We start from the raw sequence: 16,597 nt of genomic DNA on the forward strand, positions 1-16,597 counted from the left end.
ATTCTTACACACTGGAACTATAAAATAACAATTTCAGAATCATTTTTGATGGCTCACTGACATGTAACAGAGATAATTAAGCATCTTGTATTCCCAATCTGCACTACGTTAAAAACTTAACCTACAACGGTAACCCAACACAGAAAAATAGAGTTTAAATGAATGATTTAATACCATTTGAAATACATTATACATGAGAGACACCATGAGAGAGTGAATACAGAACTACAGGAGTGTGTTACATTGTTATGATCATTTGGACACGCCATTTTAATAAACATTCAGAGCTAGCGCCTGTCGGAGTAATGCTTCTCAATTACATTCACTCTCCATCTGTCACAAACAAATCAGAAAAGTGTCTTAACCAACGGAAATACCTGCACAACTGGATAAAATATGCAAGCTTATATACACGTAGGGACATGAAATAGTACATGTGAGCTGTATATTACAGTTTATACATTTTCCCAGCAATTGGTAATTATGCTTGGTCTTCTACGGCCATATTGAGTGGGAGAGCAGCGTTGTAGCTGCACAAAAAACAATTTTAGGTGCTCTTCCATTACCATTATGTTGACTGGTTGACGTAAATATACACTAGTGCTAGCCTAACCTTTGCATTTTAAGGTCCAATATGCAACATTCAAATACAAGTACACAAACACATTAAGTTTGTGAATACAGAATATTCAGCCAGAATGTCCATGTGGTCCCCATAAGTGTTAGGTTCAGGCAAGCTGACAATATCAGGCCCATAACCACTTAGTATAAGGCTACCTGGGTACTTAGTGGGTACTAAGTGGGCAAGTTATGCAGGCCCTATATTTTAGTTTTTGTGACATGGATCTCACATGCGGGCACCTAACACGGGTGGAGCCACCATGGAAACCACTGTGTGGGTCGAATATAACCCCACGCAATGTCTTGAGCAGAGAGTGACGTCCCACTCCTTTGTGTGCTGTTATTGGAGCCTCTGAGGGCCCATCAGGAACACTAGACCTGGTATATAAACACACTGCATTCAAGTGAGGTTGTTCGAGATGTTTACAAGACGCGCCAAGTTGAATACTCCCTCTATCATATTCACGACCTGCTTTTTAAAAGCTCAGAGTTCACGTCCTGTATGTGACGTATAAATATGACCCCGACAGTAAACACGCATAGCACAAATATGTGAAAGTGAGATGGCAAAAAAGGAGGTCAAAGTGTCCAGGATGAAGGCGAATCTCTGGATTCACTTCCGAAGAAAGCTTGTTCTTTTGCTGTAAAGGCTTCAAAGAAAGAGTAATGAACAGGTGTAATTTTGGTCTGGAATTACAGCGAGGGAGAAATCTACAAACAACAAAAGGCTCCAAAATTACTTGGAGATTACTTCTCCTACTGGACTCGTACATAACGTGATGCATACATGAAGATGTCTTTGTTGACAACTGGCTTTTGTTTGAGACTAACGTGTGCTCAACTAAAAGACAGCAATATTGCATATTAGACCTTTAAGGAAAAGGGTAACACAGTAAATGCACTTAAGTGCATGCACATACATTGTTTTAGAAGGGGTGAGCGTCGTATACATCAGTGACTTTGATGTATTTACTTAATGAAATACATAATGAAAATCAACATCACCACAAACATATGACTCAAGATAAATAGAACCGCTTACTGCTGTTAAGTGTTTTTCACGTTGTCAACGAAACAATCATTACATAACAATAGAAATTAGGCGAGACCTACCAGAGATGAAATCCCCGACTGGCTACTCTCATATGAAAGAATGATTCAACATTATTCAATAATGAAAAGTCAAAGTAGAAAAACAGCTATGTCACCTAATGAATGAAAAAAACAAAAAAACTACTGTACATATGTCATGTGATCTAAATTAAATATTGTGATTGTAAACTGCTACAGCTATAACAAACTTGCTCCAGCAATAACACATGCACATCTTGTCCATTTTGTCACGGAATGAATCTCATGTGGAAAGTATTTGTTTAGATTGTGTGAAAGTCAATCCTTATTTACTCTTTGCAGATAGTTTTATTTGAAGATGTTTCTCCGTTTTCATTCCAAATGTGGCTTTTTAAGTTCAATAGGCAGATCTTTGTCTTTTAAAATCATCTCATGGGACTGAAGAAAAAAAAAAAGATACAGGTTTACCCTGCAGCCAAAGGCACCATTAATAAAACTACACTTCCTATAAGGCTTATTCACGATCAAGACCAAATCTAAAGTAAACATTTCAGTTGACATGTAGCCTAACTTAACCCGGAATGTCCTGCCACTGTTTTTCAGGACTACTTCATGCTGCACGTGTTAAATGTCATAGAAATGATGCATAACTGGCGCTGGCTTAAATGCAATGATAATGTCTGTTGTTTGCAAATACAATGCAAAGTGTCTTAGCGTAAATGTGAAACACCGTGGATTAATTTAAAAATACATTTTCCTATGGAGGTGTACGCTGAAGGAAATATGGATGCCCTCTTTACGATCAATGGTGATGAGGCAAGAGGGCAGGAAGTGACGTCTGTGGAAGGTTTAGGAGACGACGCAGCCCGTGTCCTTCTGAGGCTTCAGATCTGGCTCCTTCATTGGTTTCACCTCCTGCTCCTTGGGTTTAGCCTGGAGTTAGAGCATCAACGACACAAGAGTGAAACAACAATCCTCAGAACATTCAGTGTGACTTCTTTTTGCTTCTGTTGGATGCGTGTGTGTGTTGTCACCACACCTTGTCATTCTTGGCTCCCTTGGTCAGGTCAAAGGTGGCATATACCTCAGGGGTGCACTGCTCTGTGAGAGGGGGCAGCTCAAACGGGATTGGCTCAGCCAGGCCGTAACTCGCCTTTAACTCCAGCACGGGTGCCTCGGCTGGCACCTTATGGAAGTATCTGAGGAAATATGTCCAGATTTACAATTTACAATGTCCAATAGAGTTGTTGAAGCTGATGTCACACAAACTTTACTATTCACCTTGACTATATACTGTATATTAGACAACACATAAATCATACAATATGCTCCACAACTTGTCTCTTTGACCTGCTGTTTCCATCATAAAAGGGAAAATGGTGGATAGCTGTTGTGCGGAGATGAATCACTGCTATGAAACGTGCTCACAGTGAGCAAACGGAGTGATGAGAACCAGCAAGAAACAAATTTCATGCTTAGTTCATGGACTACATTTACCAAGAACTAGTCTGCACAGCACAATAAACGCAGCAGTTATCGACATTACACTGGCCGGTGCTAATGTTAACGTTACGCTAACACAACACTTAACCTTCCAGTGACAACAATGCTATCTATAGCCGGTAGACATTTGTATCCCTCCTGGATTTTGTGAGCTTTCAGTAACAATTCAGAGTAAAATGAAGTGAAGCTAATTGAGGAAATGATTCCAGACCTGCAGTATCCTTCCCAGTTTTGTGATACATACTGGGTTGAATCAGGTTGCACCGGTCACAATCAATTTTGCCACATCTTAGGCTGCTACGATGGTGGTTTATAGAAACCGAGCCACATGGCACCCGAAGCTCTATATGCTACATCTAGCTAGCTAAGATTTCACCTACGCAAATGTGCTGTATATTAGCAAGTAGCATGTATTGTTGTTTAAGCGGAGAGTGATGCCACACAAGCTTGATGTATTGTTAAGTGGTCAGACATGTTAGACATGTTAGTCACTACACCCATAAACTGTGTATAAAGGTGGATTCACCTTTATACCTTTCACCTTCCTCAGAATGTATGAAACTGAAGCCAAAATATGTCAGACATAAGTGCAAGCAATGAAATAATACACTATAAAACACTAACAAGTGCATCAGTAGGATAAGGACAAGTACAAATTAAGCATTTTTTGGAAAAAATATATTCTTCATGTACTTTTTCCATTTGATCCAACATTTACTGCAACCTGTACTGCAGCCAGCCACCAGGGGGAGACGTGGGCACATTGGCTTCATAACTGCATGTGGGCCTAACATGTTGTCTATGAAATCACCTTATCTGAACAGTGTAAAATATAAACGCTTTGGATAACACTTGACGAAGGTTTCCATTAAAAACTCACATGAATCCATTTTCCCTCTCGCACTTCTCCAGTGTGTTTTTAATGAGGCCGCCGAGTTTGAGGAAGAACAGCTGCTCCGATGGTTTGGCTGTGGAGCCTGGGCCTTTGGTCTGTCGATACTCTTTACACAAAGCCTCAGCACGGGAGTAACCTAAACAGAAACATGTCCTTGTTGATACACTGAGAAATGTTGGCTGTTGAGGCAGACAGGCAAGCAAGATGAACTAGAATGTCTTAGAAATACTGGCACACAAGAAACATAATGTACACAGAGGAACAGTTCCACACATACTTACACCTTTCAGCTTCCTGGAGAGATCTTATAGCCTCACCACACTTGTCACTTGCCAGCAGTGTCTGCCCATGATAGCAGTAAGCCTGTAAAGCACATATGTTCAGTAAAGTTCATTTATATAAATACAATCGCACTCTTTGTTTTTGGACTGCGTATTAGCTGTGCATCAACTCAAGGGCTGTCTCTTTTTGAGGGTGGATTTGAAATACGGCTGCCATGGTTATTGCAATAACGTGGTTAAACCATCTTGTCACGCCCACCACAGAGTGAGACTCATTACAGCATCACACCCTCTTAAAAAAACAATACAAACAGATCAGATGCACTCTCAATGGAAATTATGGCAGGCTCCTAGTGGAGTGAATAACCTGTGGTAAACAGCTCCTCCTTTACACCCTTTTCCTGATGATTTTTAGTGGTAAATATGGATACTAATGTTTGTTGGTGGCAACGGTGTCACCGAGAGTGGACTTCCGTCTGATCAGCTTCTAAATTTGGGATGTCAAATGTGTCATGATGTGACTCTACTCAGCTTTGACTGTTTTTTTATATCCCAGGATTCATTGGGCTCCTGAGACATATGTTTTGAAAGAGTTAACGGCAGCCAGCAACAACAACAAAACAGAACACAGGCTTCAAATCAAGTAAATAACTGTAGACGTTAAAAATAACTGGCCTTAAAACTAGTTCTTTGTCATCGTCCAGCTGGAGATTTATTGTTCAGGGACAGAACTTACATATGAGGGAAATCCAGACATAAAAAGAGCTTTTAGTATGGTCTTAAATCCCCCAACGTAGGTTTGTGACGTGCATGCAAATAAACAGGAACTCACATAAGCCATGTAAAAGAGCTGCTTCAGTTGAAGATACTTCCTCCACTTGCTGCTGTACTCTGGGTCCAACGTGTTCAGTGTGTGATCTGCAAACAGAAACACTCAACTTTAATAACCCGTTATAAAACACTAACACACAGCACTGTTTGACCAGATATGCATTTCATGTTTTACATATAAACTAAAATCAAACAAAGATGTTTAAAAAAAAAAATGGCAATAGAATGGTTTTCTGAACCACATGTCCAAAAAGTACTGTCCAGATTTTTACTGGCTGATCCATTCAGCTCAATACTCCCTTCTGGAAAGGGTAACCAGAACAAGTACGGCGGGTACAACTCGACTGTCTTTCTGAAGGTTTATTCCACACACACACACAGTTAGCGGTAGCTAGACAGCAGTTAAACAGCAGTTAGACCAGTCAGTTAGTAGACAGTTAGTTAGAAGTTAGTTAGGTTGTAAAACCGACACGTTGTACAGGTTCTGATGATAGACAGATACAAAGGCACGCACGAAGGTTAATATATAACAAAAAAGGCTTTGACAATGCACTTTAAAGGCAACAGTGCTTTGATACCAATTACAACAATAAACAGATGAATAGAATGATAGCTTTGCCTGCTAGAAAGTTCTACAAATACTGACCAGCTTTTTGATAAAAGTTTGCCGTTTCATAAGCCAGCGCTGCAACAATTGTGGCGTTGTGCTTCAGTTCAATAGCTCTGGCAATTGTCACTGTAAAAAAAAAAGAGATGAGACGGTAAATAATTGAAAGACACTTCATTTGTACACATGGAGCATAACATGAAAGCGATTGAGGTCTTTGTTAACCCAGGAATGTGTTTATCATTTGAAACAGAGATTTGTAAACTGTTTACTCTCACTCACCAAAGCCCATTGAGAAAACAAGCTTCTTTTTTTTAGCTTGCAGGTAAGTAGAAGCTGCTGGTCTACTGTTGCCTTACTTGGCAAGTTTCTTTCACTGAGGTAAATGTGAATTCAAACAACAACGTCCTCTTACACCTTCTTTGACTGAGACCCGCCAAACTGTCTGCTTTGACAAAAGGCCTATACTATGAATAACTTCATGAATATGGTCACAGATTATGATTTATATTCAGTCACATAAGCAACTGCTGGCACTGTTTCATCTTATTATTTCAGGTACATGTATTATATGTATTGATTCCCCTAAAGGTTTAGCAGGTATGTTTCTGAATGGCACACTGACAGAGAACATCAAGGGGACATTCTGTCCTGGTTTCAGCTCTGCTACTGTTCACACACAGACTTTGATAAAGAAATGTCCTCTTCTTGAGGACAGTGGGTTCTCTACCTTCTTGTGCTTCTGCTTGGCACTGGATGATGTACGCGTCGATGACTCTGGGCTCCAGGTCTCTGCCCTTTTCAGCTGGGGTGATGAGACGGGGGATGTGTGTATCCTGTTTTTGAAATATTCCAGAAAAAAAATGTTTTGTTCTTCTTTGTTTTTGAAGTTATCAATTTGTTACTAAAAGTGCAACAATTAGCATATGTTTTGTGTTTTTGAGGACGTGTCTGTCTGTCTGAGGAATGTGAGCTACAGTAGAAGAAAATGAGGTGCTCTTGTTTCAGGTTTTTTTTCATTAAACTACTTAATTGCAAAACGGCTAAATGTGACTGTTGCGTTCATCATCAAATCATGTGAGGAAGAAGTGGATTTCTTGACCTTCTGTGGGCCGTTTCCAGCATTCAGAAAATCTGACCTGTGATGGGAGACTTTGACCAATCAGAGAAGAGTTCATCACTCCTAGTAAACTACAACAAACACGTTTGTTGACACAACGTCGCTCTGCATAAATCATCTGGATCTGGTCTAAGTAGTTGCAGGTCTATTTAATTGCGTACAGAGGCATTTTAACTGTTGGTCACACCTCTTGGAAGCAGGAGGTGACTCGGCTGTTCAACAAAGCAGATTCATAAACACATCCCTTCCGGGGTACAGGTTGCTATTTCAGCATAGGTAAGCACTGAAAATCTATTTTATAAAACAGAAAGTGAGTGAGGGGCCACACATTGGTGCACGGAGATTGCACTGTTGCCTGACAGCAAGAAGGATTCTCCAATTTCCTCCCACATTTCCAAAAAACATGCAGGGGTTAATTGGACACTATTAATTGCCTGTAGTGAGTGTGTCATTTGAATTCTGCAGCAGCCAAATATACACTACTGATGTGTACAGATCATACATAACAGAAAAAAGCAAGAATACCTCACTTTGTCCCACAGCTCTACAATAATTTAGTGTGAAGATGAGTAATTGTTATTTTTCTACTGGGGCTCACCTTGAGGGTTTTGAATATTCCAGCAGCAGCCTTCAGGCTCCGGTGAACATCTTTTGCTTCAGGCTCTGTTATGCTGTTGAACAGATGTAAATATGACAAATGTATGAAATAGGGACAAATCAAAAGGGACACTTTATGGATTAATTCAAATACAACTCATTTAATATAAATGAAGTTTACAATATAAACAAAACCGCCACATACTTTTCTTTGCCTGCTAGTCTAGAGGCAAACTTTGTGTACCACATGGCTACATTGAAGGCCATGGAGATGAGTTCAAAGACTGCGTCCTGCTGGGCACTGGGAGGAGAACAGTGAGAAAAATGAATTATAGACTGAAACATTCAGTATCAAAATAAATAAATTGCTTTAATTAAATAACACATTTTAGAAGGTCAAAAGTTACTCATAGTTTTGTGCTGAAGCACAGTCTCTAGAGGTGTCTCTAATATTTTTAAGGCCTTATGTGTGTAAAATCTGAAAACACCCTCAGTATAATATCATCAATTTACACAGTTTTGATAAATTCAACATGAGTCAAATATAATCACACAGGTATCTAATTTGATTTGAGTGTTTTTTTTGTTAACAGTTGATGAAGTGCTTTAGTACATATCATGACAACTGTTCCTTTATTGTTATTTTGATTTTCTTTTGTTATTCTTCACCCACAGTACAGAGATACTTTGTTTAGAGCAGTGCTATAGCTCACGCTGTCATTTCAGTACATAAAATGATCTTCAAGTGATGGGTCCTTTCAGCAACTATGGGACTGGATGTACTGGTTTTTATCTATCTACCTTGGTGTGTTTCCTTGTAAGGTGTCAGTCCACTTGAAGTTCTGGATGAACCTGAGTTTGTTCTCCTGTGTAGTTCCATCCAAGGATGAGATGAAGCCTTACATGAGTTAAATTGAAGATTAAAAAAAGAAAAAGAAAAAAAGACAAGCAGCTGGTTAGGTGTAAAGCAAAATTAAATAAATAAAATCAATGCAATGTCAGAAGATAAGCAAAGAGAAACACGATTTACTGTTATCAAACTGTGTTTAATTTCTTTGTTTCAAAAGTGTCAGTCCAAAACATATTCTGCTTATTCATTGTTGAGGCAATGCAATACACACACCGTTCCATCGTGTAGTAAAGTAAGCCTTTTAGATCACTTTACAAACATTTCTTGAAATTTCAGCTTCACCACTTGTGGATCGCAATTATTAGAACAAAGTTCTGGTGACTGACTGCAGAAATTTCACAGGCTTTGGTAATATTTGCGATTATTGCTATACCACACACAACTAGGACGCAACCAAGCACACCCTAAATCGAATACACACACAGGGACAATGGTTTTTTTTTTCACAAGTGTGTGTCCAAAGGTTGACATGGAACATGGTAGACATTATCTTACTTAGCTTACTACTTTGACAAAGGCAGAAGAAATTAAAGCATAAAGTGAACGTTGCCTTAGAGATTGTTATAGAACAAACTAAATTATACTTATTACTGATATCTGTACGGAATATTAACAAAACATGTACAAACACTGCACCTCTGTGAGGTCAGCACCTCATATATGCTTAGGTTTAAGTATATTTACATTATGCATGACAAATGGATAACTGCACATAAAATAAAAGCTTGTTTTTGACACATTTTCTAAAGGAATAAATGTCAAGTGTAAACCTAATATGTTTCTAGCATATATGTGCATAATGGTTTGACTGTTATCCTGATAATACAGAGGCCAAACTTAAACAATCTTACTCTAACATTTCCAGGATTCACTTTCTATAATTTATGAGTCAAATCATTTTTTCAGCGTTAACATGTGGCATAAATGGAAAATACATTTAATTGTAAAAATATATATATATATATATATACAAATGAACTTCACAACAACAACTTACATTTATTGAACTTGTTTTTCACTAATTTGGTTTTGTTTTTTTATTATTATTACTATAGCTAACATGAAACATGGTGTGATAACATAAATAACATGGGACTGCACACTTGAGTGCACAGAATAGCTCAGATGCTGATTAAATGTCCTTGGGGAATCGCTGGTGTTATGCAAGACAGGTGGAGGATAATAGATTCAGGGGAATGAGTGTAAATGTACCTTGTAAGAGGGAGAAGTAAGCATCTGTGGCGTTTTTCATGATCTCAGCGTTGCAGGTGACATCAGTGAACATCTCCAGCAGTCTCGCTCTGGTTGTCCTCAGGTCACTGAATGTGTCAGATAAAGAATCATCACCCGATGTTCAAATGTTATTTTCACATCTCATGTTTTGAATGTTTAATTTGTCACTCTGAGTTATGTTGCTATGTCTTCAATGTAATGTGTCCTGGGACACAAGGGTGGCCTTTTAGATGGGTCCCAGTGGCATTTTATGATGACCTTTTGGTTTGTCATTTGGCTGACCACACATAATTAATATTGTCTGGCACTTCGGCCACCCATTTAAAAGTCGTCATGTGACATAAATACTATCTGATATTCGTTCTGAGCTGCCACCCTGGCCCCCTTAACATCCGGCATTAAAATGCCTTTTCTCTGATGAGATTGCAATTGGATAATGCCTGACCATTTCCTGGATGATTTCACATCTGCCAAACCATTTTGGAAGGTGGTCAGATATGGATTGTGACAACACTGAAGAGCAGTGTAAATGCAAAGAGCCTCCGATGTGTCTCTGCTCTTCTTCACCTGCTTCAGGGAGCCAGAAAGTCAGACTGAGATGCATCTGTAGGAGTCTTATTTGAGTTTCATTATAATCCCCTCCAAATGTGGTTAGAATCAGTTTTGGAGAAAGAAAGAAAAATCAGATGTATATGTTGGGGGTTTATTGTTTGTTTGCTTGCCACCCACACTTTCACAAACTAATCTGTTGTGACCACCGTGTACTGAGAGATGATAAGACTTACTTGCATATCTTATTGGCAGCGGGGCTCCCTGCCACGCCATACAAATTAAAAGACACAGGCGCAGTTGCCTTCAGTGGGTTTCTGTGAAACCAATGTGCCATCCTGTCGATAAGGACACACCTACAGAGAGTGAAACACACACACACACACACACAGCAATATTCCTGGTGTTAACAACACACAATAGCTACAGTGAAACAGGCGTCCCTCTGAAAAGCTAATATATATTAAGTGGGCATCATAAACTAGCTAGCTAATGTATCATCTTTGCTAACAGCTATTTTACGATAAGGTGGCTACAACTGGGTGGCGGCCGTGTTAAACCGTTAACAAGATAAAGTCACCGAAATATTGAAAACAAGCCTCTGGCGCTACATTGGACTGCCGTTAATGTTGTTTTAAATAAGTATTTATTGACGAAAAGCCCGTTACGCAGGCTACAGAAAGCAGCAGCTAGCGGCTAATACGAGCTACATGTACATCACGTAAACACGACTCGCTGAATTGATGACACGACTGACTTATTAGTCAAACAGCAAAACAAACGCACCGAAATAATATGAATATGGTATATCAATGACTTCTACCTGTCGTTACGGTGTTGAAGATGTGAGGTTTAACAATCTCGACGTGAAGTCTGACACTGATAACTTACTTCCGGAAATAAACACGGAGCAGATGTTAACCAATGAACGGGCGCGCTTCGGTCACATGACGTTTGCCAGGAAAATACCTTAGATCTTCGATCATCTTTCTTTTGTTTCATGGTTCAGATGTTTCAAATCTGTCTCTGACTTATACGCATGGAATGTTTTATTTATGTACAATATTATTGTCATTTCCTTGAGTGATTCACTGAAATTAATATGTAATTACAAGGTGATGTTTTCATAGTTGTTGTGTTGCGTTTCCACAGGGACATTTATGGATACCCAGTTTGTTCGTTATCATATTTTTTATACACCATATCATGGTGTGTTGTGGCCAAGGGCACAACATATACTGTACTGTAGAATTGACGATAAGGACTTGAATTATCCTCTATCCTAATAAATAATAATATTTATACAGCACTTTTCTTAACACATGCCACAAAGGGCTTAACAGACCAACTAGGCTAATCAAATATTATAAGGTGTCTTGCCTAATAAAGAAAGAAGCCCAAAAGTTCAAACAATGAGCAAATACTCGACAACAGTGGAGAGGAAAAAAACCTCTGATGGGACCAGAGTCAAAGATGTGCAGATTGGCTGGTTGTGGTGAGAGGAAAATAGGGGATGGAGGAGAGGTGGGGGACAAAAAGGGGAGAGGAAAAAAAGAGCAGAGTAACATGCAGAGATGAAAGACAGAGGCAACAAATCAACAATTAAACAACACAGTATGTTAAACTACAGCCAACAAGACAGAGGGGAACATGAACCAACAGGCAACATAACAAAACAAAACAACAATAAAACACAAACAACAAGAAAAAAACAATACAAGTATGTTAAATTGAAGCCAACAAGAGAGAGGCGAACATGAACCAGCACAATAACAAATCAAAAACAATAAAACACAAAACAATAGAACAATAAAATAGGCAACCCTGAACAAACTGAGCCTCCACAGAAACCTCAAAGGTAAAAGTGGCCCAAGAAAAGATGGGGGACAGATAAGAGGTTGGGGACAAAGGATTAGGAGAGAAAAAAAGAGAGGAGTTAGAGGATGGAGACAGCAGGAGTTTATGAGAGTGAGACGATGAAATCATGAAAGTAAATTACAAGTTGTCTTACCTAACTAGTGTTAAAAGCCAGCTGAAGTTTTTTTTTTTGTTGCTCAAGCATCTGGGCAGCTCTCCCATGTAAAGGAAAGGCTGTTCCACTCTTTTATGCCATGGCTAGGCATGTGTAAAAGCAGCTGATCAGTTGACCTCAGAGCCCTGCCCGGAGTGTGTGGCTTCAAGAGAGTCAGGTACACAGGTGCCAGGCCATTGAGACATTTAAAAGTAAGTAATATGATCTTAAAATGAATTCTTATAAAGACAGGGAGCCAGTGTAAAGAGGCCAGAACAGAAGTGATAGGCTCTCAGTGTTTTGTCCCCATCAGATGACAAACAGCAGAATTTTGGATAATCACCTGTAAAAGACTATAAAATAGGTCTCATGTGACTTAAAATAAAAATTTTATTTTATTGTTTTATTGTGTGTCTTATTGTACCTGCAAAGGTAAAAATAATACATACTAAATAGGTCATATTTGTGTTGCAAATGCTGCACTTAAAAGCATTGGAATATACATTTAAATGCAGTATGAAGCCAAAACATACAGTACATGAGCTCTTCTAATGGTTAGAGTTCATCACATCAGGGTTTTCAGTATGTGATGTGCTGCTGGAGATAAAGCAGTTTTGAGAAGAGGGGACAGAGTTTTAAAGCAACATTTGGTTTAAAAAGTAAAGCAATGACAAGACAAACATTCACCGTCTTTTTATTTCCCCATTTGGCAGACATTATGTGACGACAAAAACAAACACCTACTTCAAGTGATGTCAGAAAGAACAAAGGAACAAAGGAAGTAAAAATGACAAAAAAAAAAAAAAATTGGACTCATACACCTCACCTACCAAAGGAACTGTCAAACATCCCACATACAGACAAAACACACTCACACAAACAAAAATACTATATATGTGTATATACACATATATATATTTCTGTGTATTTGGTCATCTCTTCCATGTTCTTTTAAAAATGCATTGTGCTTGTCAACATAAATTAGAAGATAATTAATCTTCTATAAATCACATTAATATATATAATATCCATTGAATCTCAAAAGAGATGCACTAATGTCAGGTTAAGGCACTTTTTCAGGGGGTACTGTCATCTGTACAACCAAGATGCCACAGTGAGGCAATCATTTCTCCTAACTGCATTTTTTTCTGTGTGAAATTATTTACATTATTCCCCCCCTCGACATCTTGTGAATAAAATCATGTTTAGAGAAAAAAAGAAGTTGATCCCCCTGCATTGTCAAAGCAGTCACATGTAAGTACTAAGTCATCAGTGCACTTTCAAACATCTCTTTAACAGGCATTGGAAAACAGGAACTAGGAAAAGGCACTTTTGGTCAGCTCATATGCAATTTTTTTTTAAACATTTCTCATTCTTTTAAACTGTAAAATATGGAAGTTCAATTGTGATGGGATATTTTTAACTTCTGCATGCCAGAAAAGGAAACATCTGTGTTTCCTTTCACAAAACCCCAATGTATTTTTTTTCTTTCTTTTTTTCCCTTTTCAATTTGGATGTTAACATTGCTAAGTCATCTAGCAGTGTTTACTGACTTGACCAGGACTCCAAAAGGTCACTTCTCTCAGCAAATATGAACTGACAATCGAGAAAAACAAACACAAGATCAATATCAAGACCTTGCTGTTGTGTATAGGAATCAATACAGCGAGTAGTAGGAAACTGATGAAGTGGTGTCACCTTAGGAAAATGGGACATCTGGCTTTAGAAATTAACAACAAACTCTAAATCAAAGACAGTGTCTGCTCTGTTAACCTGAGCTTCCCATTGAATTAAAGATTGTCATATACATTTTGATTACACTTAAATGTACATAAATAAATGTTTTTTTTCTGTTACTGTTGCTATGGCTGTGAATTATAGAATTGTACCATGAAAAGCACATGTAAAAACTCAGTGAAAGATCTATAAAAAGGCTTTTCAAGACATAAACCTGCAAATATAATCAAGTGTACATGTACATGTACATGTACTCTTGTTATATGGGTTGACTCCTCCTTCCCTTTAAATCTAACCTACCTGCTGTTTTGCGGTCTGAGACACCACAAGATAAAGGAACATTGTGAACTGAAATTAAACAGCATGCATGACTGAGCATGAGCGTGTTACAGACAACAAAGCGACGAGGAAGATCTTTGGCAACTGTGCACCAAACATTTTATGTCAAGGTGAACTCCGTGTTTGGAAACATGTAACATGCTTGGACTTGATCTGGATCTCATTGACAAAAGGACGGCCCACTTCTGCCTGTAAAATCCTGAGACGCTGCATTTGATGGCACGTGACAACAACGAATACTTCTTGTGATTTCAAAGTCGTTGGGAGTAGCTAATGCACAGACTATGGTCTCGAACGTCTCCCCATCCTCCGTTCAACACGTGTGCTTTGTGCTCAACTGGTTCTGCACCACTCAGGACAAGGGATTGAGGATAGAGGCTGTCCTTGATTATTATAAGCCCTTCCACAACTTTCTGAAAAGCCCACTCCGGCCTGCAATTATCCTTCTGGTGAAGACCACAGTCTCCAGTGTGAAGGACCCTGGAACCCTGTGCTGCGAGGACTTTGAGTGGCTTTGGGATGCAGGTGCCAGAAAGATGCTGCAGAGTCCAGTCCCAGTTGTAGTCGTCATAGGTGCAGAACTCATTGCAGCAGCCCATCAGTTTATAGTATACCTCCCTGGAGATGGCCATGCCTATGTTGTGTTTAGTGGACATCCACCCAGTGGTCAATACCTTATTGGACAATTTGGTAAAATCAGTTATGCCGTTGTGGTTGCCCAAAGCCAGCATGTCACACTCCGGGCAGTTGTTCTTCCTGAACTCTATCATTGACTTGTAGAAATGGAAAAAGTCCGGGAGGATGTAGTTGTCCTCCTCGAGGAAGATTACAAAGCCGCTGTATCCCTGCATGACTTGCACTCGCTCCCACATAAAGTGCAGTTTCCACCACCAGTGGTGTTTGGGTTGAGTGATGAAGGCTTCCCTGTAATGCCCATAGGCGTCCGGTTGTTCTGCATTAAGGCATCTTGTTTTCAGAGCATTCTCCTTAGAGATGTCCCGAGGGCAGTCTCGTGGATCCTGTCCCGGAAACTCAGTGGGATACAGCTGAATGCTGAAGGGGTAATAGATTTGCAGTACCTTGCAGAATGTTATCTCTTGCACTATGTTATTTATTTCCTCTGAAAAATAGTCATGGCTGAAGATCAGAAGGACACTGTGGACCTCAGCAGCATTCTGCAGGGACTTGATGAGCAACTTGAGGTATTCAGGCCTGTTGTGGACCTGCACGATTAACACCAACTGAGGCTCCTCTGGAAACCTGTCTGCATTGAGCACATTCTGCCTGAAATTTGCATTATAAACGGACAAACTCAACTCTGGCAGCGAGGCAAAGTTTAACTTCTGGTGCAATGCCTGACCCCCCTCATCCACGTCTCTGCTGTTAACGCTGTCATTGTCGGAAAGTAGTAAAGCACGTGTTGAAAACAGGAGAGTCAAAACTACACAGGAAACAACCAGCAGCCCGATTAGATTCCTCTTGATCAGCCTGAACCTCATTTTGTGTGAGAACATACGACCAGACTCGGGAACAGAAGTACTTGGCGGCTTTTCCTTCGCCTTATCGCGCGTAACGTCGTCGCAGACCTTTAAGCAACATCGTGTCCTCTCGCGCCGATGATCAAAGAGCCGTCAAAGGAGCAGCTCCGCGTCACGTGACCCGCGTCTCAAAAGTAACGACGAAGATTTATCCCCGTGACGGCTCTTCTTCCTCTGTTTCCCCGCCTGTAGACCGTGTCATCTGCCAGGCAGCAGCCGCCTCCAGCACCTGTGATGTGGGGAGAAAACGGCAGAACAAAGCGAACGGAGTCGGTGTCAACCGCGCGCAAGTGTGACGCGAAAAAACGGCTTTTGAAAAAAAGTCACTTAGCTTAGTTTGACTCACCCGAACTAGGTGTCGGCTAATGTGTCAACACACCAGGAAGAGGACGACGGGACTGTGAAACACGCTGGGTGAAACTTATGAACGCTGACGTGTACACTTTTAACCAACTAGAGGGAGAGAGTGAGTTCCTGCTCAGCGAGTCAGTTGTGTAACATGAGAAGGAAACGTAAACACAGCACTGCACTGGGAACGGGAGGGGAAACTCGTATAGAAAGACATTACACGAGGAAAAACTGTGTTTTTACGTCAATAAACAGCGCGTCTTTTCATAGTATGTAAGTCACGGCAGGGGCGTTGCTAGAAAAGTTGATCCCCATGAAAGAATCTAACATACTGAGCCCCCCCATATATAAAATCTAAATAACATAGAATAAGAGCGAGAGACATAACACACAGGCATTTACGTCC

At 39.8% G+C, this 16,597-nt stretch overlaps 2 protein-coding genes across 2 annotated transcripts; both read right to left on the reverse strand.

Moving 5' to 3' along the window:
* Window positions 1-148: 148 nt before the first annotated feature.
* brox (BRO1 domain and CAAX motif containing) lies at window positions 149-11,133 on the reverse strand. The gene is made up of 13 exons (XM_044049194.1): window positions 11,042-11,133; window positions 10,455-10,574; window positions 9,649-9,755; window positions 8,328-8,424; window positions 7,732-7,827; window positions 7,528-7,600; window positions 6,540-6,645; window positions 5,849-5,938; window positions 5,204-5,289; window positions 4,372-4,453; window positions 4,076-4,226; window positions 2,732-2,891; window positions 149-2,625 (listed from the first exon to the last, which is right to left on the reverse strand). Exons 2-13 carry the CDS (start codon window positions 10,553-10,555, stop codon window positions 2,542-2,544), a joined length of 1,233 nt encoding a protein of 410 aa, XP_043905129.1. The 5' UTR covers window positions 10,556-10,574; window positions 11,042-11,133; the 3' UTR covers window positions 149-2,541.
* Window positions 11,134-12,907: 1,774 nt separating this feature from the next.
* LOC122784509 (alpha-1,6-mannosyl-glycoprotein 2-beta-N-acetylglucosaminyltransferase) lies at window positions 12,908-16,326 on the reverse strand. Its single transcript, XM_044049810.1, has 2 exons — window positions 16,190-16,326; window positions 12,908-16,072 (listed from the first exon to the last, which is right to left on the reverse strand). The coding sequence occupies exon 2, from the start codon at window positions 15,817-15,819 to the stop codon at window positions 14,557-14,559; it is 1,263 nt and encodes a 420-aa protein (XP_043905745.1). The 5' UTR covers window positions 15,820-16,072; window positions 16,190-16,326; the 3' UTR covers window positions 12,908-14,556.
* Between the last annotated feature and the right edge of the window lie 271 nt (window positions 16,327-16,597).

This window comes from Solea senegalensis, linkage group LG17 (assembly GCF_019176455.1).
Source record: "Solea senegalensis isolate Sse05_10M linkage group LG17, IFAPA_SoseM_1, whole genome shotgun sequence".
In the NCBI taxonomy this organism is placed as follows: Eukaryota; Metazoa; Chordata; class Actinopteri; order Pleuronectiformes; family Soleidae; genus Solea; species Solea senegalensis.